Source organism: Gadus morhua, chromosome 11 (genome assembly GCF_902167405.1).
Source record: "Gadus morhua chromosome 11, gadMor3.0, whole genome shotgun sequence".
Classification (NCBI taxonomy): Eukaryota; Metazoa; Chordata; class Actinopteri; order Gadiformes; family Gadidae; genus Gadus; species Gadus morhua.
Genome location: NC_044058.1, coordinates 6,655,470 through 6,680,377, shown reverse-complemented (window position 1 = coordinate 6,680,377; position 24,908 = coordinate 6,655,470). Strand labels below are relative to the sequence as shown.

Genomic DNA, 24,908 nt, shown 5'->3' with positions numbered 1-24,908 from the left:
CACACATATATATATATATTTATAAATACACATACATAAATAATATTTTTGCACACATCATTTACAGCCAAATCACATGTTCATACATGACAAGAAAGCTTACTCGCCACTACACACGACGCATTTCAGTGTGCGGGGAAATGCATTGTTTTGATATCTGTCAACTCGATCAGAAAAACAACAGCACACGGGATGCCTCCTCGAGGTGTGGCACGAGGGTGGGTGTGTCTCATCAATATTGAGGCTCCTCTAGACCACGCCCCACTTGCGATTTGGCTTGCACGACGTGACGTCACGTGAACTGCCCGTGTTCGTTCCAGCTGAGAGGACAGCCGTCGCGCGGCCCAAACTCAAGACCGTGCCCGTGACTATATGTGTGTGTCGGATGCAAAAAAGTACAGAGAAACAGGAAGGACCCCCCTCCTCCTCCTCCTCCTCCTCCTCCTCCTCCCGACACACTGGAGAGCGCGACAGGATAGAAGGTAAAGAGTAATACAACTTGTCATCTGACCAATAGGACCGGAGAAGCACGGCTCTCTCCGCTGCGTTTTCTCTTTACGCGTTGTTTTCATTTGGTGTTTTGGACACGGACGTTGTTTTCTTTGCTATGTATTTTTTTTTCGGTGTCGTATCCAACAGTCGACATTTAACCGGTGATATTTTCTTAAACTTTTAGAATTGTCGCTCAGCCTACGGATTACGATTTGGGCTGTAGGTTTTTATGGACTCGTTGTACGACAATTCAGACTTATTTTCTCAAACACTGATCCACTGAAAAGGAAGGCTTATCTGCAGAGAGGAAGATATTGCATCCGAACTTTATGGAAAAGGCTGCTCGCATGAAAATGATTCTTCATGGGATTGAGCAAACATAAAAGCCCATAAGGAAAAAGGTAAAGTCGCACCTGATTCGTTTCCAATGTTTATTAAACTTATCTACCACACAGTAATACGCTGTTACAGATAACTATTAAACAACAACGCGTATTATATCATTTATATTACTCTATTTGCTCATCATGGCACTACACTAAACTATTCCTCTCTTTTTCTCTCACGCTCTCACGCACATGCAATCGCGAGCGCGCGCACACACAAACACACACACACACACACACACACACACACACACACACTCACACACACACACACACACACACACACACACACACACACACACACACACACACACACACACACACACACACACACACACACACACACACACACAGGCATACACATGCTTAACACATTTTTTCACCTTATTTTTTTATTCGGTAGGTGTTCCAGAGCGGTTTTCTTGATCTCCTTTCCCGACCAAGTTTTCGTTGCACGGCTCCATCTGGTCAAGGATGTCCAGGCAGCTCTCTCAGCTCCTGACCCCCGACCTCCCGGCCGGCGCCAACACGCAGTTCAGCGGCTGCCCTCCGCCTGGAGCCTCACTCTCCGGGGGCCACCAGAGCTCCATGGCCGGGCTGAAATCCCTCCTGCAGCACCCAATGAAGGGGGACCAGCGTGTGAAAACGACGCCTGAAGTGAAAGGTGATAATTTCACAATAACAAACTTCATCTTTCTATGTCACAATTCATTGCAGTAAATTAGTCATTGTAAAGTTAGAATGCAGCAAACCACATCATCCTTCACGTGTGTTCATCTGCATTCTCATGACATGTTCACTATCAGTATTTGTTATCCAGACTCTACTACTTACTATCTAAAGCAAATTTATTTCTAAATTCAAAAATCGTACTCTCCAAACATATGCGTTCTGCATCTCAGTATCTCCTGAGTGACATTCTTCCTAATCCAAGCCACAACTTTAAAGTAGGTTCTAGATTACAATGACGCAAGGACCTATTGCTACAATACCAAACGTAAATGAATTGTGAATATTTGCTTTTCTACATAAAAAAGCTGTCAGTAACTATAAAGGATTTGTTAAGAAGATTATGTTAGCTATATCAACAAATGAATTTCCTTTCCTGATTAATGCTACAATTCAGCAACCATCTGGTCCATCTGTGTGTGTGTGTGTGTGTGTGTGTGTGTGTGTGTGTGTGTGTGTGTGTGTGTGTGTGTGTGTGTGTGTGTGTGTGTGTGTGTGTGTGTGTTTGTGTGGCAATGCTAGAAAGACAGTGAGAAAGAGAGATGTACAGACAGACAGTGGGATGAGAGAGAATGAGCGTGCTCAGTGCATCTGTTGGCTATACTTGCCAGGCCATGAATACTGGGGGACTTGATGTAAATAACAGAGGCTGCAAAATACTTGGTTTTTCGTGTGCATATCATGAAAAACCTGAAACGATTGAGGAACCTGGACCCCGACAGACACATCGAATAAATCCCCTTCCTCTGAACCCTTCGCTCCAGCCGACAAAGACCGACCCTCAGAGCAGGAGGAGGACTCCCAGGGAACCTGTGCCATGAGGAACAGCACCGCAATCAGCAGCTCCAACAGCAACACAATCAGCAGCTCCAACAGCAGCGGAGGCGGCGCTGCCAACAGCGGAGGAGTTGGAGGTGGAGGCGGTTCTGGAGGTGGAGGAGGTGCTGGAGGCGGAGGAGGAGGTGGTGGAGGTGGTGGAGGTGCAGCCGGAGGTGCAGGAGGAGGAGGCTTCAACCAGATCCTGGGGTCTCTGCTGTGGGACCGCAGCCTGCCAGCTGACGGGGGTCTTTTCCAGCTGCAGTACATGGACTTAGAGGAGTTCCTCACCGACAACGGCATGGGCAACATTCCCAACAGCAACAACAACAACAACAGCTCCAGCACGGCCCAGGTCCCCTCGCAGACCTCGCCGTCGGCCGTGCCCAACCAGAGCTCCCAGTGCCCGCCCTCCTCGCCGCCCCCCTGCTCCTCCGCCTCCTCCACGTCCTCGTCCCCCTCGCTCATCGGCCTGGAGGTGGCGCAGCCGCAAGGCATGCTGGGAGGATCAGAGTGTCTGCACGGTGAGTGGACGGAAGCACACACACACACACACACACACACACACACACACACACACACACACACACACACACACACACACACACACACACACACACACACACACACACACACACACACACACACACACTTGTGTGCTGGATTGGTTGAAGTAGAGTCAATGTGTAACTAGAGATATGAGCAGTATAACTAAGGTGCTGGTATGGCTGTGATAATATTCCAAGCCATTGATTATGGTGTGTTTCCAAATCAGTATACAACGCTGCAACATCTCAAAGGGAATTTATCAGCATCTATCTAGTATTGAAGGACACCTTCCCTCCCTCCACCACCACCACAACCTTTACCACCTGCACCCTCCCCTAATTGCCTCCATGGCAGAGTTATTTTTCTGCTGCAATGTAGTTGCAGCTGAAATGCAAGCAAGGTTTTGCAGTGTTCCTCCAATGTTCCTATGGTTTTGTGATTCAGCATTCCCCCCCACCTCCACCCCCCCAATAGAGCTCCTCATAAACACTGCGGTGACCAAGCATTTCTCCGTCCCGTGGCGGAGTCCAAGAGTGTCAGCAGCAGACAATGTCACCCAAACTCTAAAGTTCACTTAAATATGATGTAAAGCGTTAAGAGTAATACACCAAGAGTTAAGAGCCTGCTATGTTTTTCAGAATTTACAATGTTAAAGATTAGGTGGAAGGGCAGAGCGGTATGCGGTTAAAGAACTAAAATATAAATGCAGGAGAGCGCGAGACAGAGAATACAAGTTGCTCTTGTTTTGATGAGTCCGCCTCGACACGGTGACAGAGGAGATCAGGGCACGTGAACTGACAGTCAGTGCTCCCCCGCCCTCTGCTAGCCAATTATTCATGTACAGTAGGGTCAAAACACCCAGATACAGGCTGGAGGGGTGTGTGTGTGTGTGTGTGTGTGTGTGTGTGTGTGTGTGTGTGTGTGTGTGTGTGTGTGTGTGTGTGTGTGTGTGTGTGTGTGTGTGTGTGTGTGTGTGTGTGTGTGTGTGTGTGTGTGTGTGTGTGTGTGTGTGTGTGCGTGCGTTTGTGTGTGGTGTGTTTGCGATTGCATGTCTTTAAATCTCTCCCCACCTCACACACTCCAGTCATGTGCACGCGTTGGTCCACGTGCAGAGGCCCTGAGTGCTGGAGAGAGAGAACTAGGGGCGGGGCCTGGGAGCTGTGGGGGCGGAGCTAAGGGGCTCCGTGTGGGAGGGAGCGAGAGAGGGAGAGAGGGAGAGAGAGAGAGAAAGAGAGGGTGGACGAGAGGAAGAGGAAACAGGCCGCTGTGCTGCCGAACTCTGCACGGGATGGTATACTGAGTAAATACATATCCTTCGTTACTCCATTACTGTTGGTGTGAGTGTGTGTTCTTTTCCACTCTGTGTGTGTGTGTGTGTGTGTGTGTGTGTGAGTGTGTGTGTGTGTGTTTGTGTGTGTGTGTTATCTAGAAATTATTTTTGCATGGCTTTCTCAAGGTCTATACATTTAAAAATAAATTAAATAAAAAACAACTTATAATTAACAGTCAACATCATCAGTTTAAATAGTTTTATTATAAATAAAGTACAATGTGGAACATTTTGTTCTGCATACAATGTATATTGTTGTATAGGTTGTATATAGTATGTGTGCATGTGTGTGTGTTTGTCTCTATGTGTGTGTTTGTGTACGCTATATATAGTGTGTGTGGCTGTGTTTGTAGAGCCAGACAAAGAGCTCAGGGCGTTCGTTCTCCAGTGGGGAGGGGAAGTCAGGCTGCTGGCCACGTTAGGACCCTACAGGGGGTGTGGTGAGTGGAAGCCCCGTACTGGCCCCACCTAAAGGCCCCCTTTCAAAGGGAGGGGATGAGAACGTGCAGATCGTGGCCCCTTTAAGATTTCTACATGTCTTTCCAGGCCGGGACATTCAAGTTGTATTTAAGATGCTTGTTTGGCCTGTTGGTCACATGAACACCGCTCATTGTGTTAAGTGGTTTAGTATCTGGGCTCCATGGATTTTGTATACAAACTCACTCAGGAGTGGCAGTCCTATAATTTTGTTATTACTTATACTTGGCTGAATCATGCTCACATTGTTCAATTCTCAAATCTCTATGTTCAACCTTTAGAATGAATATATATTGCTGTTACAGTTTGTACTGGTATAATGTTGGAAAGTAAAACTGTTATGAAGGAAATAATGAAAAAAATACCACGGGGAAATACCATTTCCACTGCAACTCCCCACGGTGCGATCCCAAGTTGATAGAGAATCTGCCTTCCTCCCATATTATAGCAATCAGTTGAGGCATGCAGAGTTGTTTTTTGTCTAAACAAAGGCCACAGTAGCTTTCTATCGCCACCCGGTGTTCAGTAGGTGGTACTGCAGGTGTCAGTATACATGCCCATCATCAGCCATTCCTTGTGCGTCCCAAATGTGCGCTCTAGTCCTACCCTCAGTGTGCATACGGGTGGAAAACACCATGAAACTGAATGTGTTCCTCCACTTGTGTTTCCACAGGTAGCCAAACGAGCATGAACGACTCCTGCGAGTCCCCCTGCTCGTCGTCGTCCTCCTCCTGCCCCCCACTGCTCACACCCACTGGCACCGGGCCGGAGGGGATGGCCATGTTCGACATGGACCCCTCAGACATGGCGCTGTCCAGCATTCCCGGCCAGGACAACTTCGACCCCCGGAGACACCGCTTCAGTGAAGATGAGCTCAAACCGCAGCCCATGATCAAGAAGGCCCGCAAGATGCTGGTGCCAGAGGACCTGAAGGTGAGCCTCCAGGTCTGTTCGGGCCCTTTACTGTCGGCTGGGGTTTACACTTCAATAGTTCAATAGTCTTGTTCACATGCAATAGTCAATGAGCACTAGTATTTAATAACAAACAGTTAATGTGATATTGGCCTCAGTAATAGCAAACACATAACCAAGAAACATGAGGTGAATACTAAATTGATACACTTAATGTGTATTTTTGATAGATTTCTTGGTTCTTACCTACAAAATACCATGTTTTTGTGATTTGTTGTTTATAATATTGTATCATACATACTGTAATGTAATGTAATGTAAGTTGATGGATTTCAATTAAATTAAATGTAATGGAATTTAATTTAGTGTAATGTTATGTAATGTAATGGAATGTAATTTGATGTAATGTAGTGTAATGTAATGTAATGTAATGTAATTTGATGTAATGTAGTGTAATTGCGTTTCATTGAACCCTAACCCACTGTGCTGACTCCATGTCTCTGTGCTATTTTCTCCTGCTGATCTGAAGCTCTCTTATGTTCCATCTCAGGACGAGAAGTACTGGTCCCGGCGCTGTAAAAACAACGAGGCGGCCAAGCGCTCCCGCGACGCCCGCAGGCTGAAGGAGAACCAGATCTCGGTGCGCGCCGCCTACCTGGAGCGCGAGAACGCCGCGCTGCGACAGGAAGTGGCCGAGATGAGGAAAGAACTTGGCCGCTGCCGCAACATCCTTAGCAAATACGAGAACCACCTGGCCGACCCGTGATGCTGGAGGCTGGAGGAGGGCCAGGGGTCCGAGAGAGAGAGATGGAGGGGCAGGAGAAGAGGAGGAGGAGGAGGAGGACAGAGGAGAGGATTAACACGGACGGATTTTCAAGACTCTCACTTTTTAGGCTTGCAATACGGACAGAACGGAGGGAAGGAGACGCCGATAATGATGTCCGTCGTGACGTTGATGATGATGATGACGACGATGATGATGAATGTATGTTCAAGATGGTTTATATATTGAAGCTCAGGTGTCTCGGAAAGATGTAACTATTGTGGGTTTTTGTTAATGGAGAATTGTATATTTTTATAATACTGGAGTAAACACAATTTAGAGGGAGAGCAAATTTGGAGAATAATTTTTGTATATTTTCTACATGACTTGGATATTAGAGACATGGAACACACTCAGAGGTATCTGCAGGCTGGATGAGTCAGGAGGCGGGGCTTAACACATGGTCGACCAATAGCCAGGTATTATTAGATGCAATGGAAGTGGTGGCGAGTTCAGTGTTGGTATCTTCAGTTGTAAAATAGAACATGATCTTTAAAGATGTATAGTTAAACCTTTTATGTGGATATTACTCATGCACCTACCTTTTTATTAATTGATGGTTATTATGTCATCGGGAGAGACTCAACCAAATGTGGATGTCACTATGTACACATTCTGCTCCTAAGTATTCATAGTTCACTGTTCTCTAGAACCTTCCAGATACCAACCAATACCGATGGCGTATTTTATAATAGACAGGGTGTGTTGTATATTGTACAACTTATTTGTCCCTGTTTCAATGTATTAGTCCTGCTACCACCATAGATTGTATTTTTAGGATTGCTACATGGGTGCCCCACCAATGTTGTCACTCTGGATCTTTGCATGGCTTTCTCTATGAAAAAGAGATGCAAAGATGTGTGTAGGAAATCATCTAACCTGATTACTAAACCCCAAGCTCCTTCAGGATGTCTTACACAGGCGCCCATGTCGTCAGTCTCTCTCGGTCTCCTCAGCCAAACCCCTTCATTTCCACTAAGCTTTCCACACGTGCAGAACGCTAAGCCCTCCTGCCCACCTACCTTTTTTCCCTGTGCCTCATTCGCAGATACTGCATAACATAGATCTAGTGTTGTAACATATTCTCAAACAGTCCATCAATCTCCCATAGAAGCGCACATCGATTTACTGTAGTGTCTAATGAAAAAGTATTTCTATATATATTTTTGGCTTCAAGATTAAATGGTGTCTTTATTGAGCGGGGGAGGGGGGGTATTTGATAATGATGTTGATGGGGGTCTATGAGAAGTGTGAATGTGGTGAGAGATGAGTACATGAATAGAAATGTAATTTAATTCCAGAAAATGGGGTATCTTTTCTAAATCCTATCGATTGGAATGGTGTTAATTTCTCAGATTTCTGGGATGAACGTAAGCCAAAATTTCCTATGTTGATATACAGCGCTTTGTTAATACTTCTCTTGCTTTTCCTCTTCAGTAATACATCCCTTTGCTGTTGACCGTGTTTAATGAGATTCTCTGTGTAACTCGCATCACCTACACAAAGGCATGGTACACTACATATTATAATGTTTCTTTTCTTGGAAGAGCAGAAGCTCTGTCAAACCAGTGATAGAATGTGCTTTTTATCCCTTAATGGCCATGTTGAATAGCTCCCCATTACTACCTATATTATCCTTGCTATGATTACGATTGTTACTCCTCCCCCCTCTTAATGTCCTCTTATAAGTTTTGAAGATTTTTCTTTCCCTCCTCGATGGTCTCTGATCGTCTGTTGCAATTCAAACACCTTTGATTTGAGTAGAGATGCGGACCACAGACTGAATGGAACCCCCTCTCTCCCGATGGCAAATATCTAGCGTTGTGTGACCATGTTCACTGGTCCCGTGGGCCTCACACACACGGCAAACGTCCCACCCTCCACGGGGTGCCGCCATCTTGGTATCTTTGTTGACCATGGATTCCAGAGACATTTAAAACAAAAACACTGCTTGATTTAACACAGCCCAGGAAATGACTCGGCACGGACTTAATTTACCTTTTGACGTGACATTTATTTCCTTTGTTCTCTATAGCGTGTGTGTATGGACTCTGCACACGTTACATATGTCCCCCCTATGGTTTTCCCTTCAACCTATCTTGACCTCAGTCCGGTGGTAGTCGTCCACTCTCCTGACAGGATCCCCCATGATTTGTGATTCCTCTCAGCGGTGGTTGATAAGTCTCATAGTGACTCTAATTGAACTCCCCTGATGCGTCACTGGTGTCCCTGGGGCCCAGACGATTCAGCGCTGGTGTCTTTGGATATAGTTGAGAATTTCCCGAAAAATTCAAATAAAAAAAGTGTATTCTAACTCAATGCTTCTGGTTTTGATTTTTTTTGTTTTGGTGTTTTTGTTGTGGACTTTCTAATCTTTGTTCAGTAAATGGAGATTCTGTATGAAAAATGCGAGGCTGTATTTAGGTTAATGTCTTTAATCAGCACAAAATTCCATCAGTTCAGCAACAAGAAACATAAAGAATCTTGTATCAATTGTGAATCACTTATCGCTGACATTGTTTTCTATATTCGATAGCTTCTGTTATGGTGTAGAGATTAATTTAAAATCGTATTGTAGTCTCTGGTTAATGCCAGGAGAAGGGTTGGAGCAGCAGGGAAGGAGCTCAAGAGGTCTAAGTCGGCAGTACTTTTGTTTAGACGCTTCTGATTTCATTCCTAGATATCAGGATTCTGGTTAAACTTCCAATCCTGTTCCCATTTGTTGCATTCTTTCCAGAAACAAAAGAACAAATATGCGATCCTACACAACAGGCGCAGGGAGCCAGCAGCACCTGGTTATTTGCACTGATTGAACACTAAATTGGGGGATCGGAAAATCAATAATAGAGAAAAGGACCATTACGTTTAGCAGTGAGACCTTCAGGGCCTGCAGAATCGCATAGTTAAATCAAAACTACCTAAGTGTAAACTAAGTGTAAAGGCTGTGTTTTCATTATTACCGTACATGTGTATGTACTGTACTGTACTTCTGCGGATCAGTGGAAGAGTGCAAGCATGTGCGTTTTTAGTCAGTCACTGCATCTGAGCCATCTGTTTACTCAGTTGATTGTGTCCCTTGTTTGTTTACTTGTTTGTTTGTTGTGGCGGAGCAAGTGCACGCAGGTCCCCCCCCCCCCTACAGTTTTTTCCTGTGTTGTCTTTGATATGTTGAAGTGGGTGAAAGGTCCTTCACAATGGAATTCTACCCTCAGTGTTCTCCACAACACAAACCAGATGTGAGTGTCTTTCTGGGCTGTACAAGTTACGACCCCCATCCCACCCCAACCCGTCCCACCCCACGCTCCAACCAGCCAGCCCCACCCACCCAGATGCAATCACCACTTTAGACTCACTCCCACTCCCTTCCCAGCCCACCCTCCCCCCACCCCCACCCTGTTGCCCCCCACCCTTATGTCCCCCCCCCCCCCCCCCCTCCCTCCTCCATTCCTCTCCCCTCAAAATGCAGCGTGCTGAGTCTGCCTCCCACACACGGTCTGAGGGCCAGACTTGGAGGATGGACTTTGGGCTGCTGTTCCTGTCTCTGTCCCTGTGGCTCCTGGCCGCCGCTGGGCCCCATCACGCCTCGGGTAAGCTCCCTGCTTTCTACCCTCTGGTGCCCGTTATCCTATGGTTCTGTGTGTGTGTGTGTGTGTGTGTGTGTGTGTGTGTGTGTGTGTGTGTGTGTGCATGCTTCTAGACATCTGTACTGCGTCCTGGATGGACAGAGCTGCTCCAAGACTTAAAATTATGTAAGACAAATCAAAATTGTTTTGTTTTATTATGACATATTATTGTTTGAACTTGTTGTGGAGAGCCTCAGATTGGCGCCAACTGGGCCGCAAGAGTTAGAAAATGTCCCCCTTTGTCTTGGGGAACTGTAACAGCTTAGCTACTTAGTTGTATTTTTTTCTGAATATTTGCAATGATTTTATATTGTACCACTTTTGTCGGATAGAAGCCTGCTAGCAGGTCTGCCTATGTATTTTGTAGGTGTGTGTGTGAGAGACGGTATGATCTCATCATGTGTGTGAGCACAGTGTGTTCGGGCAGTCCAACGGTCACATGGATCTTTATGATTGCACATATGTTTTTCTTTTTAAAGCCGCAAAACCATTCATCAATCCAGACTCCTCCCTTCCTCGCGGCCCAGCCCCTAATGTTCTGTACAGGACGGCTGTTTTCATAGGTGCAGAGTGTTCCCTGGCGGGGCTCAGGGCTTTAATGTAGGGCTTGGCACATCTTTAATCCTTGACTATGTTCCTTATAGTCATATGTATATAGCAGCTTGACAGTGATGAATTACACCGTGCACAACTCCATTGTGATTCTTTTTATTTTTTCTGCATTTCACTAATTCTTTTAGTCTTTCCACTGCCAAATAGTGAGACCACACACTGAGCAGAACGTATTATAAGGAGGGGAAGGGGGGGGGGGGGGGGGGGGGGGTATTAAAACCAAAAAGAACCCCCAGGTGAACCCCGACACCGTGTATGTGGTCAGACCACCCAGACTGTATTTACTTGGTAAACAAAACTAAAAAGGGTCCATGTGTTCTGTACCCTTAACAACCCCTCCCTTTGCGAAGGGGTTGGTTTAGGGCATGGTGGCAAACAAATGGCGCTCTTATTGTGAAGGTGTGATGGGTGTGTGCTAACAGGGTCCACAGATTCCTGCCCAGAGAGGCTGCTGGGAGAGGAGCGCAGTAGGACCTGTCCCCGGCCTTGTAAAATAGACAAAGACTGTGGCAACAAGCGGCAGTGTCTGTGTGACGGACAATGTGGCCTCAGCTGTGTAGCTCCAGGTAACCGTGTGTGTGTGTGTGTGTGTGTGTGTGTGTGTGTGTGTGTGTGTGTGTGTGTGTCTGTGTGTGTGTGTATGTGTGTGTGTGTGTGTGTTTGTGTGTGTGTATATTTGTGTGTGTGTGTGTGTGTGTATGTATGTCCTTGTGTGGGAGAGTGTATATCCCAGTTTGTGCGGGTGTGTCCCAATGTGTGTGTAAGTGTGTGTGTTTGTGTGTATGTCCCAGACCGTGTAAGCTTTTCTTTGTATTTAACAGAGTGTGTGTGTTTGTGCAAGTTCATACACAGCTGTTCCCCATGTGTGTTTTCGCACGCGCGTGTGTGTGTGTGGGGGTGTGTGTGTGTCAGAATTTGTGTGTGTGTGTGTGTGTGTGTGTGTGTGTGTGTGTGTGTGTGTGTGTGTGTGTGTGTGTGTGTGTGTGTGTGTGTGTGTGTGTGTGCGTGCGTGCGTGCATTAATTAACCCTGAGCCGGACGCATCAGAACCACAGGGAGGTTTCATGTTGTGGCTCAACTCTCCCCCACAACCTGTCGATCTACCGACACAGACTCTTTATGAAAGGCCTTTATCAAGAGGCTTCTGTGCCCTATACAGACTACCAACCAGCCTGTTCAGAACCATTTTCCCTTGCTTCTTGAATAACTCACTCGCTCTGTCTCTCTCTCTCTCTGACTCTTTCTCTCTCTCTTTCTCTTTCTCTCTCTGTGTTCTCCCCCCCCTCTCTCCCCCCTATTTCCCCCCCATCTCTCTGATGTGTGTGTGCAGGTCGTACATGTCCATGGCCCCTGGCCCCGGGGGGCCACTCGGCCTCTCGTCTGCTGTCTCCCACCCACTCCTTCTCTGCCCTGCTGGAGGTGCGCTGCAACCCCGGCTTCACGCTGCCCAGCGGCCTGGATGCAACCATTCGCCGTTGCCAAGGCGACCGACAGTGGAGCGGAGATGAGCCTATCTGCACAGGTGGGTAGGAGAAGTGCTTTCCCACTCGTTGCTACTCTGGGAAATGTCCACAGCGTGTGTTAAAATGAAACACATAATAGACAGTGAGTAAGGACACACTGCAGGCGGTGCCTGCATCCAAATGAGCACCGCAATGGTTATTAGCATTTGTGTGTGTTGTGGGTGTTTGTGTGCGCCAGTGCTTGTGTCTATTCGACTCACAGTAATACCAAACCCCCGCCCCTCCCTTCCCCACTGTGATTGTGTCAACTAAAGCGATACTGACTGTCCAACAGAGACTTGATTATCTAATCGCCATAGCAACAAATGTTGTCGTGTTCGAATCAGCTGTGTGAAGATTTGTTTTCATTCTGTTGAGCATCAAAGGCCTCTGCTCGGCCTTGTCAGCCCGTATTCATGTCCACGAGGGGAAAAGTCAAAACAGAATGAATGAAAGATGAAGGAAGCCAAAATAGAAGCGTGACGGCCTTGTTTAAGAGAGTGAGAGCACATTGATGCTATCGCTCACTGGGTTACATTTAGACCGTATGGTGAATATACTCCCTCTGTAGACGACACAAAAGGTACACAGCAGAACCAGAACCCAGGGGTCCTTGATATGGACTGAGTAGGCTACCCTACCGTAGACGCATCCCTTCACCACATGAACCAATAGTTGGATGGTATAGTATGGTTCCAACCTAACATGAATCTGCTTGTGTATTGTGTGTATGTCCCTTTTGTGACTGTTGTATGTATTGTGTGTGTGTTGTATTGTGTTCGCTGCTGCTGTGTGTGTACATTGGTGTTAGCTGGAGTTGGTCAGGCTACTTCATGCCCATTGAGAGCCGGTGGGCGGTAGATCACTGTCAAAGTGGCTCAGAGCCGTTTGCATAAGTGTGTACTTCTCTGTTTGTGTCTGTGTGAGGGAGAGTGTATTTTCAATGGTGGGAGCTCGAGAGGTAGATTTCTGCATACGTTAAATGTGTATATGTGGGAGGGAAATTGCACATGTGTTACAGTGAGGTGTGTGTTTGCGTGTGAATATTTAGGTGCATGTGTTTATGTGTGTTGTGTGTGTGTGGGTGTGTGTTTGTGTGTGTGTGTCTGTGTAGATGTGTTTGTGTACTTTGTGTTTGCGTGTGTGTGTGTTTGTGTACCTTTGTGTGTGTGTGTGTGTTTGTGTGTGTGTGTGTGTGTGTGTGTGTGTGTGTGTGTGTGTGTGTGTGTGTGTCTGTGTGTGTGTGTGTTTGTGTACGTTTGTGAGTGAGAGTGTGTGTGTGAGTGTGTGTGTGGGCGACAGATCACAGTCAGGAGTCAGCTCTCTTGCTCATGCAGCTTTAGGCGTTCTGTTCCCTGTTCTCCTCTCCTTTGCTCTCCTCTCTCATCCTCCTCTCCTCTCATCCTTCTCTCCTCTCATCCCCTTCCATCTGAGCCCTCTGATAAGGTCTTCCGCAAACACAGCCAAGGACATGCTAGCCGCTCCAGGCCACAGAGTCTGTGCTGTGCCTTTGTGTTTGTGTGTATGTGTGTAGATAAGCGTGTTTAAATGTGTGCACGTGCAACATTTGTGTGCATGTCTTTCTAAATGTAAATCTGTAAAATATAGCAAATGAGAGAGGGGGAGCAAGAAAGTGGAAAAAATAAGAGGGATAGATAAAAGAGATAAAGACAAAGAGATGGAGAGAGCGAGACACAAACACACACACACACACACACACAAACACCGAAACAGCCTTTTAAATGCCCTTTAACAAGGTCGGCCTAACAAGTAGAGCTTTAGCCTCAATGGTTTCACCAAGGTTCCTCGTAGCCCGCAGAACCGTAAAACGTCGCTCCTTTCCGTCGTTCTGCACAGTGAGCAGAGCAGCTCTGTTCGCCGTCTCTGGGAGCGTGTGGGTGGCATGGAGTGCTTGGAGTCAGGTGGGAGAATGGCAGGACGTGAAAGCACTCGATTTAGCTCCAGGCTTCTTTCCAAGGCCTGCAAAGCTTCATCTACCCTCCTCTGAACCCTCGCTGCCATTTTTAGGGTAGGAAATATTCCTGGTTTCTTCTGCAGGCTTCAGCTCTCCTCTCCCCACCTGTAAAATGTACTCAGCGTGGACGGTTTCCCTCTGGAACACATCACAACCTCTCTGAGTGCTGCTCTCAGAATGAGCTGCTCTTGGCAAGAACAATGCAAAAGTGTTATACAATCTACTGCATAGATTTAGCTTCTTCTGAAAAATGTGGCTACGCTCCTTTAATATTTATTTAACTTCGTAGACACATCAGACATTTTGCCTGCTTCAAAAAAACAACACAAACTAAACCCTGAATTCATATTTCCTACCCGCCTTCTTTCCATTCTCATTCATTGTGTTCCATCATTCCCGCTTTGATTTCCTCACCATTTAGTTTATTACAAATGCATCGACTTGTGATCAAACAAGCAATGGAAGTTCCCCAGCGTATCTGGGTCTGGTCATCAATGCTGTGATTCTCATTATATGTGTGTGTGTGTGTGTGTGTGTGTGTGTGTGTGTGTGTGTGTGTTTTGAAGGTGGCGCAGTAGGTGTAAAACACAATTTCCTCTGATTCCCAATGCCAATGGCTATCCTTATAATCCATACAAAAGAAACACATGAGCAGCAGGCTTTTGCTGCACAGCCCTCCAACAACCGTGCAATGATTCTCATATGACAACAGGCCATTGAAGCACTTTGCACAAACGCTATCATCCTGCTCATCAAAGATGTCCTTCTCATCTCGCCCCCTTGCAGAAGCCCCGCCCCCCTCCACTCTGCCCCCCATCCTCCAGGCCCCCAACACGGGGCCCCTCACCATGCAGCCCCCCGCCAGCCCGACCCCCATCTGCGCCCTGCCCGACGAGGTGCTCAGCAAACTCAGCGTCCAGGGCACTGCGGCGGTGGGAACCAGCATCCTGTACAGCTGTCTGTCTGGGTGAGCGAGGGGAGAACCACGGGGCCCAGCGAGGGAGAGTGGAGCACACACACACACACAGACTCTGTGTGTGTGCGTGTGCGTCTGTGTCTGTGTGTGTGAGTGTGTGGGTGGGCTGACAGGCAAGGGAAGCGGCGAGTAGGAGGAGGCATGATGAAACCATAGAGGAAGAGGAGGGTGTGAAGAAGAACGTGAATGTCAAATGGTGTGGGGACTCTCAACATGTGTGTGTGTGTGTGTGTGTGTGTGTGCATGTGTGTGTGTGTGTGTGTGTGTGTGTGTGTGTGTGTGTGTGTGTGTGTGTGTGTGTGTATGTGTGTGTGTGTGTGTGTGGGAGCGAGGGGGGCTGAAGGTAATGTTAAAGTCAAAGAGTGACAAAGGGGCGGAGCATCATTGACCAGAGCGAGGGATCTCTCTGGCTAACTAGGCCATTATATTCTAATCTTGTGTTGACTCCCATGTTCGCTCTGACTCATCTAATGGGCCTAATGGATCCAACACAAGCGTGCGCATGCGTGTCCGTGTGTGTGTCAGACAAAGTGGAGCACTGGGGGAAAATAGACGCAGTGACAGACGCACAGTAACATGTACATCTGGTAGGCCTGTTGGTATAGTCAACAGAATGTCCAGTGTAAGTCCATATTGTAAATGTCACCATATCTCCTCTCTCTCTCTCTCTCTCTCTCTCTCTCTCTCTCTCTCTCTCTCTCTCTCTCTCTCTCTCTCTCTCTCTCTCTCTCTCTCTCTCTCCCTCCCTCTCTCTTTCCTCCATGATTCTCACAAACAGGGCATCTATAGTGGGAAGCAGTGAAAATTTCTGTCAAGGAAATCAAACATGGCAGTTCCCTCACCCCGTATGTCAAAGTAAGTTAGTTGGCAAGGAATCCATTTCCACTTGACTGTGTTTGACTGTTCAATGTGGGTGAAAGTGTGTGTGTGTGCGCGAGTGAGAGACAGGTAGAGAGATGAGATGAGATGCATGCACTTTTACCAATAAGTATACCTTTTATCTGTGTCTGATTGTGTGACAAATTTGATTTGTATTGTTTGTGTTTGTGTATGTGTCTGTCTCTGTGTGTCTCCAAGTCGAAAATCTTAAAAAAAATGTATCTTCAATACGTCGATTTTTAATCAATCCCTTTATTAATACTACTTACACTGGAATCAATTCAACACGTATTGTACTTGGATTGAAGGCTTAATAACTATGACACGCAGGAGAGAGGGAACATTTGTGGGCGGTATAGCACCGCGTAATGGTCTTTTGCGGGGCTGTCTTGCCATCTAGTGGCTACAATTGGAATTGCAAGGCCCTGCAAATCCGCACAAACATTACACTAGTGAACCATAAAATAAAAAACAACAACTGTCTTGTATCACTTGTAACAAAGCAACTCATTTAAGAGATGGATACATTCAAACCAAGCCGTCCCTCCTCCTTCCTCTGTGTGTGTGCCAGTGGTCTTCTGCGTGCCCCCCCCGCCGGTGGAGCAGGGCTACGTGGTGGCCGTGCTAAAGACTGAGTACGAGGTGGGCTACGACATCCACTACCTGTGTAAGAAGCACTTCCTGTTGGACGGGCCGCAGAAGGTCACCTGCCTGTCCAATGGCAAATGGAGCGCCCCTCCCCCACACTGCCGAGGTGAGTCCGGAGGCTCAGAGACAGAGCAGGGATATCCACGCATCTGTTATCAGTGTTTGATCAAATATTAGGTCATACCAGACAGAACACTGCGAACTAGTATTATTACTTAGTGTAGGGTATCATATTCTACTGTTCTGTGCTATAACTGTGTTTTCCTAATCTTTACGTGGCGGTCTCTGTCCAGCTCGCTGTCTCCTCCCGGCCCAGCGGAGCCGTGTGCTGATTGGTGGAGAGAAGCGCTGGCCCTTCGACCTGACGGACGGCATGGTTCCCCATGGGGAGAACGTCACCTTCTTCTGCAAACATCCCCGCAAACAGTGCAGACTCACCGTCGGCCAGGGCTGCTTTGACGGAAAACTAGAGCCCCCAGAATGCTACCTGGGTAAGAAAGTTCAATCTCTACCTCTCTATCAATCTGTCTGTATATCTGTGTATGTGTGTACATTAAGGACAGTGTATAAGGTATGTATGTCTTGTATGCATTGTATGTATGTATTCGTGTTTTTACATGGGCCCTAAGATCGATAAAGGTATACTGCAAATAATTAATACATACATAAATTCATACATAGGTACATACATACAAACATCCATACAAACATGCATCCGTGCATACATACATAGATACTGTACATACATGCATACACACATGCATATATGCATGCATAAATACATACATTCGTACATGCATACATACATGCACAAACACATACATCCATTGGTTACATTACTCCATACACACCAACAGGGTCCTGAGGGTTAGGGGTAGGGGTCCTGAGAGTGATGTTGTCTCTCCTTTGTCCACAGAGCCCACCTGGCTGCAGTACAAGCTGTTCCCTCACCGGCTGGTCTCAGAGATCGACGCCTGTTTGCCTGGAGACCAGGAGGGATGAGGAGCCCCGAGATCTACTGCCTCTACCACGGGGCCCTCAGCAGCGTGTCACACACACACACACACACACACACGCACAGACACACACGCACACACACACACACACACACACACACACACACACGCACAGACACACATGCACACACACACACACACACACACGCACAGACACACATGCACACACACACACACACACACACGCACACGCACACACACATGCACACAGAAAGGCACACACGCACATACGCACACACACACGCGCGCACACGCACACACACGAACACACACATACCTGATAACTGTGCATGTGTCAGACCATTGAGTATTTCTCAAGGCATATTTTTTACACAGTTTTGTTTCAAACACTGCATATGGTTTTATTATCATCCCTACCACCTTGCACTGTGTAAGATAATCAGACAATACATGATTAACAATCATAATATTTTCTGAAAATGACATATTGCATTCCTCATGATGATTTACATATTATACCTGCTATGAACTTTTTCTCCATATACCTTGTAAGTTTTTCATTATATTCAACTACAAGAGACTGCATCTGTCTGCTTCTCTTCAAAGTATTTGTGACATCTTTTGTCGGCGTGGTAACATGTTTTGGACGCATCAAGCCTTGTTGTTGCTTGTAAGTTTTGTTAATTCAATATTTTAAATAAAACAATTTAAAGTCTTCAAGAGTTTCCTTTAGATTCCCCCCAACACACACGCACACACACACACACACACACACACACACACACACACACACACACACACACACACACACACACACACACACACACACACACACACACACACACACACACACACACACACACACACACACACACACACACACACACACACACACACACACACACACACACACACACACACACACACACACACACACACACACAGGCTGCAGGTTCAACCGTAGTCATAGGCTGAACATGGCTGCTAGTCGGACCCGGTAGGCTGCGACACCATAGCAACTCCCCTTGACCCCTCCCTCCCTCAGTATTCGCAGCATCACCCTTTACACTGCACATTCATATTTGGTCCTCCGGAAATATCCTCGGCTCGGGTAAGCCAGTCCCTATGCAGCGAATACATGGGGGGAGAATAGTTTAAAATACTGTTAAAAATGTATCGGCAGTATGACGAGCAACCCCTCACACCTGCTGTTGAAGCATAGCTTCAATACATCACGATAAAGTTTTTTTGTTAAAGCTTTCGCGTTTCGCTATTCGTGTTTCGAACCCTCGTCTCTAAAATGGCTGGCCGTAGGTCCGAGAATACTACGATGGACAGAAAGGGAAGTGCTGAAGCGGCGGGCTCCATTGTGGCTGTAGGTTCTCTACAGCGGATGACGCGCTCATGTTAGGCTCGTCCAAGGTTCGACTGGTGTCAACGCACACGCGCGCCGCCCTCCTGCTATTGACAGCTCGGACCTCGGACCACGGTGCGTAATGGCGTCCACCCTGCACCCAGTGTCTCTTTTTATCCTTTGACCAATATCAACCGGTTGGATTTGGAGGTACTAAGAATAATCCTACTGTCAACATTGCAATGTCCAAAATGGGATTGTCTTGTCGTTACTTTTATTGTCAGTGTTATCATTATTATTATTATTATTAGTGTTTTATTTACATTCTCGTGGGTCATCAGTATTGCATGCCGATGAGGTTACAACCAATAGGTATAGCGTGATGATAACGTGCTTTAATAGCCTATTACTTTTTATTTAAAATCGCACCGTTAAGCCCATTGAAAAGCATTTTTATAACCACATAACAATTCACCTTACAACCAATCATTTGATGTTACGAACGAGTAGGGATACAAATAAGCAGGCTATAACAACACCAGTAAATAGTAGAATAGATAATAGACCAAATGGAACTAAACTTGACCAACAACGTGACCCCTGGGTGTTTTCCAGAAAGGCTGCGACAGCATTTTATATGAAAAAATAAATATATATATTTATTGTTATGTTTGTAGACTGCCTACAATTTTTATGTTGTTATTTATATTGTTTCACTTTACTCAAAACCTGTATAACTGATTTATATATTTTTCTTTTCAGGAACACAATTAGTTATGCCCCACAATGGATTCCCAGTTGGCTGCAGCCCCGCCCAGCAGCAGCTCGGATGACCAACATGCTCGGCCGCCTCTGGAAGAATCGGGGCCCAGGGTGCTTGTCGGCCCATCAGACGAGACCTCGCCCAGCACTTTAGCCAGTGACCCACACCTCCTCCCCATCACACCTGTGACACCCAGGCATGTTTCATCAGTTAATGGAGAAACGTCTGCCTCGGGTGGTCCATCCAAACAAGCCCCTCTAAAAACCTGCGAGAGTGATGGACTCAAGCGGCCAATTAAAGTCAAGACCGGCATGCCTGTTTCAAACCACCAACCAATCAGAATCAAAATCATTGTTCGGGGCAAAAATCCGATCATAAGCACTACCACCAGCCTGACCAAAGAGTTTCGTCCCTCAGAGTTCACAAGATCTGCGCCGTTCTCTCCCGAGACTGTTTCAACAGTCCTCGACGACGACCAGAACCCTGATGAAGCCCCACGCGCCCCATCTCTATCTGCCATAATGAACGAGCCCCGGACCACAGAACCTATCCTTCAAAAAGTTGAAATACCCATAGCAGGCTCGTTTGATGGAGTGGGGAGCGAGGGCGTGGAGAAGACGACTGAAGAGGACAAAACAAATCTTCTTAATGACAGTACTACTACCAATCACAGCCCTGCCTCAGTTGACCCCCTGGGGCCCGGCAGGCCTACGGAGGGAGGGGGGGCGATCGAATGTGAAGCCACTGTACCTCTCAATCTGCAGAGAGTGGATCTGAAGGTGGTGGAGGCGGAGGTGGAGGCGGAGGGGGAGGTGACGGAGGAACAGACCGAACCACTGGACCTCAGCCTGCCCATGAGGAGAAGGGACGCTGACGGTGGGAGCGGAGGGTGCCCATGGGAGGACTCCGGCTGTGAGAGCTCACTGATTATGGAGGTGGACGAGTTCGAGGGGGAGGGAGACCGAGACGTGGTGGAAGAGGATGATGACGAGGCGGATGATGATGGTGTGGTCCGGAAAGGCGACCAAACGTTTAGCGCAGTCGGCGCAGATTCTTTTGGAGACTCGATCCTGTCTCCTTCGTTCTTCTCTACCTCCGTGTTTGCCTCCCTGTCCTCGATAGACTCTGACAATGACAATTTTCTCTTCATAGATGACCAGGGAATCCCGTATAATCTCAGTCCAGAAGGACACAAAGTGCCCCAAATAGACACCTCCACGCTGGACGGCGGGCCGCTCTCAGGTCGCTCCGTGACTCGGTCCCTGTCCCTTCACGCAAAGAGGACAGAGCCATCGCAGCCGGTCACTTTATTAGACTCTAGCCTCGGCCAAAGTTTAGGGAACCCATCGCACGCGCTCATCGCTCCTTGTGATAACCTGCTGTCCTCACCACAGACCTCGGCCCCCGAGTCCCCACCTCAGAGCGCCCAACCTTTAAAGGGTGCGGAGCTGTCGACGGGGGCACCGGCCACAAAGAACTCAGACTCCTCCAGGGCAGCCGAGCCCTGTGGGACCACCGCCGGGGGGACTGGGCCCGCGGCGGCAGCGAACCAAACCGTGCAGATCCTCACCAACCCATCGGGGAACGCGCCTATTCTCTTCCTCTCCCCCCCTTCCACCTCCACCCGGTTCTCCTCGTCTCCAGTGGGACTTTCCCTGCCCCTTTCCCTGACACAGAGCTCCGCCCCTGCCTCCACCCCCATGCTCCTCCTCCTGTCCTCCGTCTCCTCCACCTCCGGTCCGTCCCTCGCTCTCCTGGACCCCTCCACCGGTCAGCTCTCCCAGATCACTGCAGCCAGCTCCGGCCCCCTCCCCTTCCCGGCTCTGTCTGCGGGTCAGCTCAGCAGCCCGGGCCCCCCCTCTGTGCTCTCCTATCCCATGATCCAGCTCGGCCCCAACAACGCCTCTGTGGTCCTATCCGGAGTGGGTAACACCCTGACCCCTAACCCGGTCGCCCTGACCTCCTCCTCCTCCCCCGCCATCGCCGCCGTCACCCCCACCCTCCAGACCACCAGCCTCATCCCCTCCTCTGGGACCCTCCGCCATGTGCCCCCCCTCGGTCCGACGCAGGCCGAGTCCTCAGACGCTCCCGTGGAAGCAGAAGTCATATCTAAGGAAGGAAACACCAAGCCATCCCCCTTTACGTCAGGAAGCCCTCCTCCGCTACAGAACTACAACATGACCTTTGACCTTTTAGACCCCCTGAGTCCGCCGGCGGAGGCGGACCCCTCCTCGGGATCGGAGCACGGGACGGACCCGTCGACCCGTCACGGGACGGACCCAGTCCCGCTGGAGGACCACCTGTACTTCTCCAGCATGGCACCGCCTTCCCCGTCCATCTTCACCAGCAGCCAGCTGGACTCCATGGACCCCCTGGACCCCCTGGACCCCCTGTCCCCGTCCTCCTCCCCCAACTCCCTGGGGCCCCGCAAGATCCTGTACTGCCAGCTGTGTCCGCGGGTCTTCTTCTACTCGTCGGACCTGGAGCGCCACGCCATCACCCACTCCCAGAAGAAGCCTCACGTGTGTCAGCAGTGTGGCAAAGCCTTTAAACGCTCCAGCCATCTGCAGGTCTGTGCAGACACTGTATTAAACACAGCCTCATGCTCAGGACCAATCATTATGCCTCGACGGCTTAGGCCGTCGAGGCATAATGTTTTTTTATAGGCACCTCCACTATTGGCATCGAGGTTGCAGTGTGTATGATAAAGTGGTATCTAGCAGGGAGTTCGCCAACTGAAGACCTCCCCTCTGCCTTGCCAACCGTATGTAGATATAAAGGGCTCATTTCTTACGTAGCGCAAAACAAATTCTTATTTTCACTGATCAGAAACGACGTCTGAATATTATGTTCCCTATCTGCCAAGGCCGCTCCGCTAGATGCCACAAAATTTGACACCCTGGACCTTCTAGTCATTACTGTTCAGTATTAATAAGTCCTATTGCATGGTGTGAATAAGGTCTCTGCTAAACACCAGCCTCCACGTTGTGGTGGTGTTAGTGCCATCCTCGGATACCTTGAACCCAGCCTAAAAGACCATCCTGGAACATTGAACGCTATTGTCATGGTAACTCATTAATCCACTGGGGAAACACATATTCACCAGGTTTCATTGCATGTTTAAATGTACTGATCTGCACTGAGTTAAACCCACTGACCCATCTCACCGGATCTCTCTCTCCCCTCCTCACAGCGACACAAACACATCCACACGGGCCAGAGGAACTACGTGTGCCCCATCTGTGCCAAGCGCTTCCGGGAGGCGGGCGAGCTGCAGCGCCACCAGCGGGTGCACACCGGGGAGAAGCCCTACCAGTGCCCACTGTGCCACACGCGCTTCGCCGAGCGCAACACGCTGCGCCGACACACCAAGCGCAAGCACCCCTACCACCAGGTTGCCATGGAGATGCTGAGCGAGAAGAGAGGAGCCGGGGCGGGCGGGGGAGACGACGGAGGCGGAGGGATCCACCAGGAGGAGGAGGAGGAGAGCGCTGAGTGGTACAGCTCCTCCGTCTCCCACCTGGACGGCACGGAGGCGTACATGGAGACCTGAAGCGCGGCGGGGGGTCCTGGAGAAAGAGAGGGGTTATAGGGAGAGAGGGAGGGGTTATAGGGAGAGAGGGAGGGGCTATAGGGAGAGAGGGAGGGGCTATAGGGAGAGAGGGAGGGGTTATAGGGAGAGAGGGAGGGGCTATAGGGAGAGAGGGAGGAGTTATAGGGAGAGAGGGTGGGGGTTATAGGGAGAGAGGGAGGGGCTATAGGGAGAGAGGGAGGGGCTATAGGGAGAGAGGGTGGGGGTTATAGGGAGAGAGGGAGGGGCTATAGGGAGAGAGGGAGGGGTTATAGGGAGAGAGGGAGGGGTTATAGGGAGAAAGGGAGGGGCTATAGGGAGAGAAGGAGGGGCTATAGGGAGAGAGGGAGGGGTTATAGGGAGAGAGGGAGGGGGTTATAGGGAGAGAGGGAGGGGGCTCCTGGAGAGAGGGAGGGGTTATAGGGAGAAAGGGAGGGGCTATAGGGAGAGAAGGAGGGGCTATAGGGAGAGAAGGAGGGGCTATAGGGAGAGAGGGAGGGGTAATAGGGAGAGAGGGAGGGGTTATAGGGAAAGAGGGAGGGGGCTCCTGGAGAGAGGGAGGGGTTATAGGGAAAGAGGGAGGTGTTATAGGGAAAGAGGGAGGGGGCTCCTGGAGAGAGGGAGGGGTTATAGGGAGAAAGGGAGGGGCTATAGGGAGAGAAGGAGGGGCTATAGGGAGAGAGGGAGGGGTTATAGGGAGAGAGGGAGGGGTTATAGGGAAAGAGGGAGGGGGCTCCTGGAGAGAGGGAGGGGCTATAGGGAGAGAGGGAGGGGGTTATAGGGAGAGAGGGAGGGGGTTATAGGGAGAGAGGGAGGGGGTTATAGGGAGAGAGGGAGGGGGTTATAGGGAGAGAGGGAGGGGGTTATAGGGAGAGAGGGAGGGGGTTCCTGGAGAGAGGGAGGGGGTTATAGGGAGAGAGGGAGGGGGTTATAGGGAGAGAGGGAGGGGGTTATAGGGAGAGAGGGAGGGGGTTATAGGGAGAGAGAGGCCGAAGAGGCTGGGGTATTCGGGCGGACTTTACCGGCTCCCATGCAGACTTTATCTCTCTCCTCTCATCACATATACAGAGATCATCAAGGGAGCACTTGCAATATTTATACATATATATATATGTGTGTGTATATATATGTATATATATATTCATATACATATATAATTTAGTTCTTTATTTATTTCCTGAATGTATTTATCTTTTCCATTCCATTTGATGGTCCAAAAAAGTAATTACTACGTTTGACAGTGTTTCTGTTTGTGTTTGTTTTTATGAACTACCTTGAATGAAGAGAGCCCTTGGGTAAAGATCCTGCTTGATTTGCAAATTGCCCTTGAAAATATGAAAACAAAAACAAACGACGTTGTTGCATTTCAATATATTTGTTTATCCAAATGCGGAAAACAAACTACTACAAGTTTCACAGGCTCTATAACCGCTCACCGTTCATAGAATCTAAGTCATGTTGTAACAGTTACACTGCTGCACTCTAAATTATACTGGATATATTTAATTTATCTTT

At 48.4% G+C, this 24,908-nt stretch overlaps 3 protein-coding genes across 9 annotated transcripts; all 3 read left to right on the top strand.

Moving 5' to 3' along the window:
• Positions 1-301: 301 nt before the first annotated feature.
• dbpb (D site albumin promoter binding protein b) lies at positions 302-8,833 on the top strand. 5 transcript variants are annotated; one of them, XM_030370400.1, is made up of 5 exons: positions 302-482; positions 1,282-1,542; positions 2,372-2,947; positions 5,453-5,724; positions 6,221-8,833. In XM_030370400.1, exons 2-5 carry the CDS (start codon positions 1,353-1,355, stop codon positions 6,455-6,457), a joined length of 1,275 nt encoding a protein of 424 aa, XP_030226260.1. In that variant the 5' UTR covers positions 302-482; positions 1,282-1,352; the 3' UTR covers positions 6,458-8,833. The 5 variants fall into 5 exon arrangements, with proteins under 5 accessions (XP_030226260.1, XP_030226263.1, XP_030226261.1 ...); XM_030370403.1 differs by lacking the exon at positions 302-482 and adding an exon at positions 489-893 and having other exon boundaries at positions 5,453-5,712; positions 6,242-8,833; XM_030370401.1 differs by lacking the exon at positions 302-482 and adding an exon at positions 489-893 and having other exon boundaries at positions 5,453-5,712.
• Positions 8,834-9,956: 1,123 nt separating this feature from the next.
• ntd5 (ntl-dependent gene 5) lies at positions 9,957-17,803 on the top strand. The gene is made up of 8 exons (XM_030370404.1): positions 9,957-10,101; positions 11,172-11,315; positions 12,079-12,270; positions 15,012-15,192; positions 15,980-16,056; positions 16,652-16,834; positions 17,022-17,219; positions 17,645-17,803. Exons 1-8 carry the CDS (start codon positions 9,975-9,977, stop codon positions 17,728-17,730), a joined length of 1,188 nt encoding a protein of 395 aa, XP_030226264.1. The 5' UTR covers positions 9,957-9,974; the 3' UTR covers positions 17,731-17,803.
• A 945-nt stretch (positions 17,804-18,748) lies between these two features.
• LOC115554477 (flocculation protein FLO11) lies at positions 18,749-23,476 on the top strand. Of its 3 annotated transcripts, none has more exons than XM_030371231.1 (4): positions 18,749-19,194; positions 19,822-22,392; positions 22,782-22,889; positions 23,016-23,476. In XM_030371231.1, the coding sequence occupies exons 2-4, from the start codon at positions 19,846-19,848 to the stop codon at positions 23,373-23,375; spliced, it is 3,015 nt and encodes a 1,004-aa protein (XP_030227091.1). In that variant the 5' UTR covers positions 18,749-19,194; positions 19,822-19,845; the 3' UTR covers positions 23,376-23,476. The 3 variants fall into 3 exon arrangements, with proteins under 3 accessions (XP_030227091.1, XP_030227090.1, XP_030227093.1); XM_030371230.1 differs by having other exon boundaries at positions 18,749-19,269; XM_030371233.1 differs by lacking the exon at positions 22,782-22,889 and having other exon boundaries at positions 18,757-19,269; positions 23,016-23,474.
• The last annotated feature ends 1,432 nt before the right edge of the window (positions 23,477-24,908 follow it).

Excerpts from the sequence above, each read along its gene's own strand:
- LOC115554477 (XM_030371231.1), top strand. The coding sequence starts at position 19,846 with ATGGATTCCCAGTTGGCTGCAGCCCCGCCCAGCAGCAGCTCGGATGAC. Across the intron at positions 22,393-22,781 it reads AACGCTCCAGCCATCTGCAG|GTCTCTGCTAAACACCAGCC; the intron begins GTCTGTGCAGAC and ends GGTGTGAATAAG. Across the intron at positions 22,890-23,015 it reads CATTGAACGCTATTGTCATG|CGACACAAACACATCCACAC; the intron begins GTAACTCATTAA and ends CCCTCCTCACAG.
- dbpb (XM_030370400.1), top strand. The coding sequence starts at position 1,353 with ATGTCCAGGCAGCTCTCTCAGCTCCTGACCCCCGACCTCCCGGCCGGC. Across the intron at positions 1,543-2,371 it reads AACGACGCCTGAAGTGAAAG|CCGACAAAGACCGACCCTCA; the intron begins GTGATAATTTCA and ends CCTTCGCTCCAG. Across the intron at positions 2,948-5,452 it reads AGGATCAGAGTGTCTGCACG|GTAGCCAAACGAGCATGAAC; the intron begins GTGAGTGGACGG and ends GTGTTTCCACAG.
- ntd5 (XM_030370404.1), top strand. The coding sequence starts at position 9,975 with ATGCAGCGTGCTGAGTCTGCCTCCCACACACGGTCTGAGGGCCAGACT. Across the intron at positions 16,057-16,651 it reads CCCTCACCCCGTATGTCAAA|TGGTCTTCTGCGTGCCCCCC; the intron begins GTAAGTTAGTTG and ends TGTGTGTGCCAG. Across the intron at positions 16,835-17,021 it reads CCCTCCCCCACACTGCCGAG|CTCGCTGTCTCCTCCCGGCC; the intron begins GTGAGTCCGGAG and ends GTCTCTGTCCAG.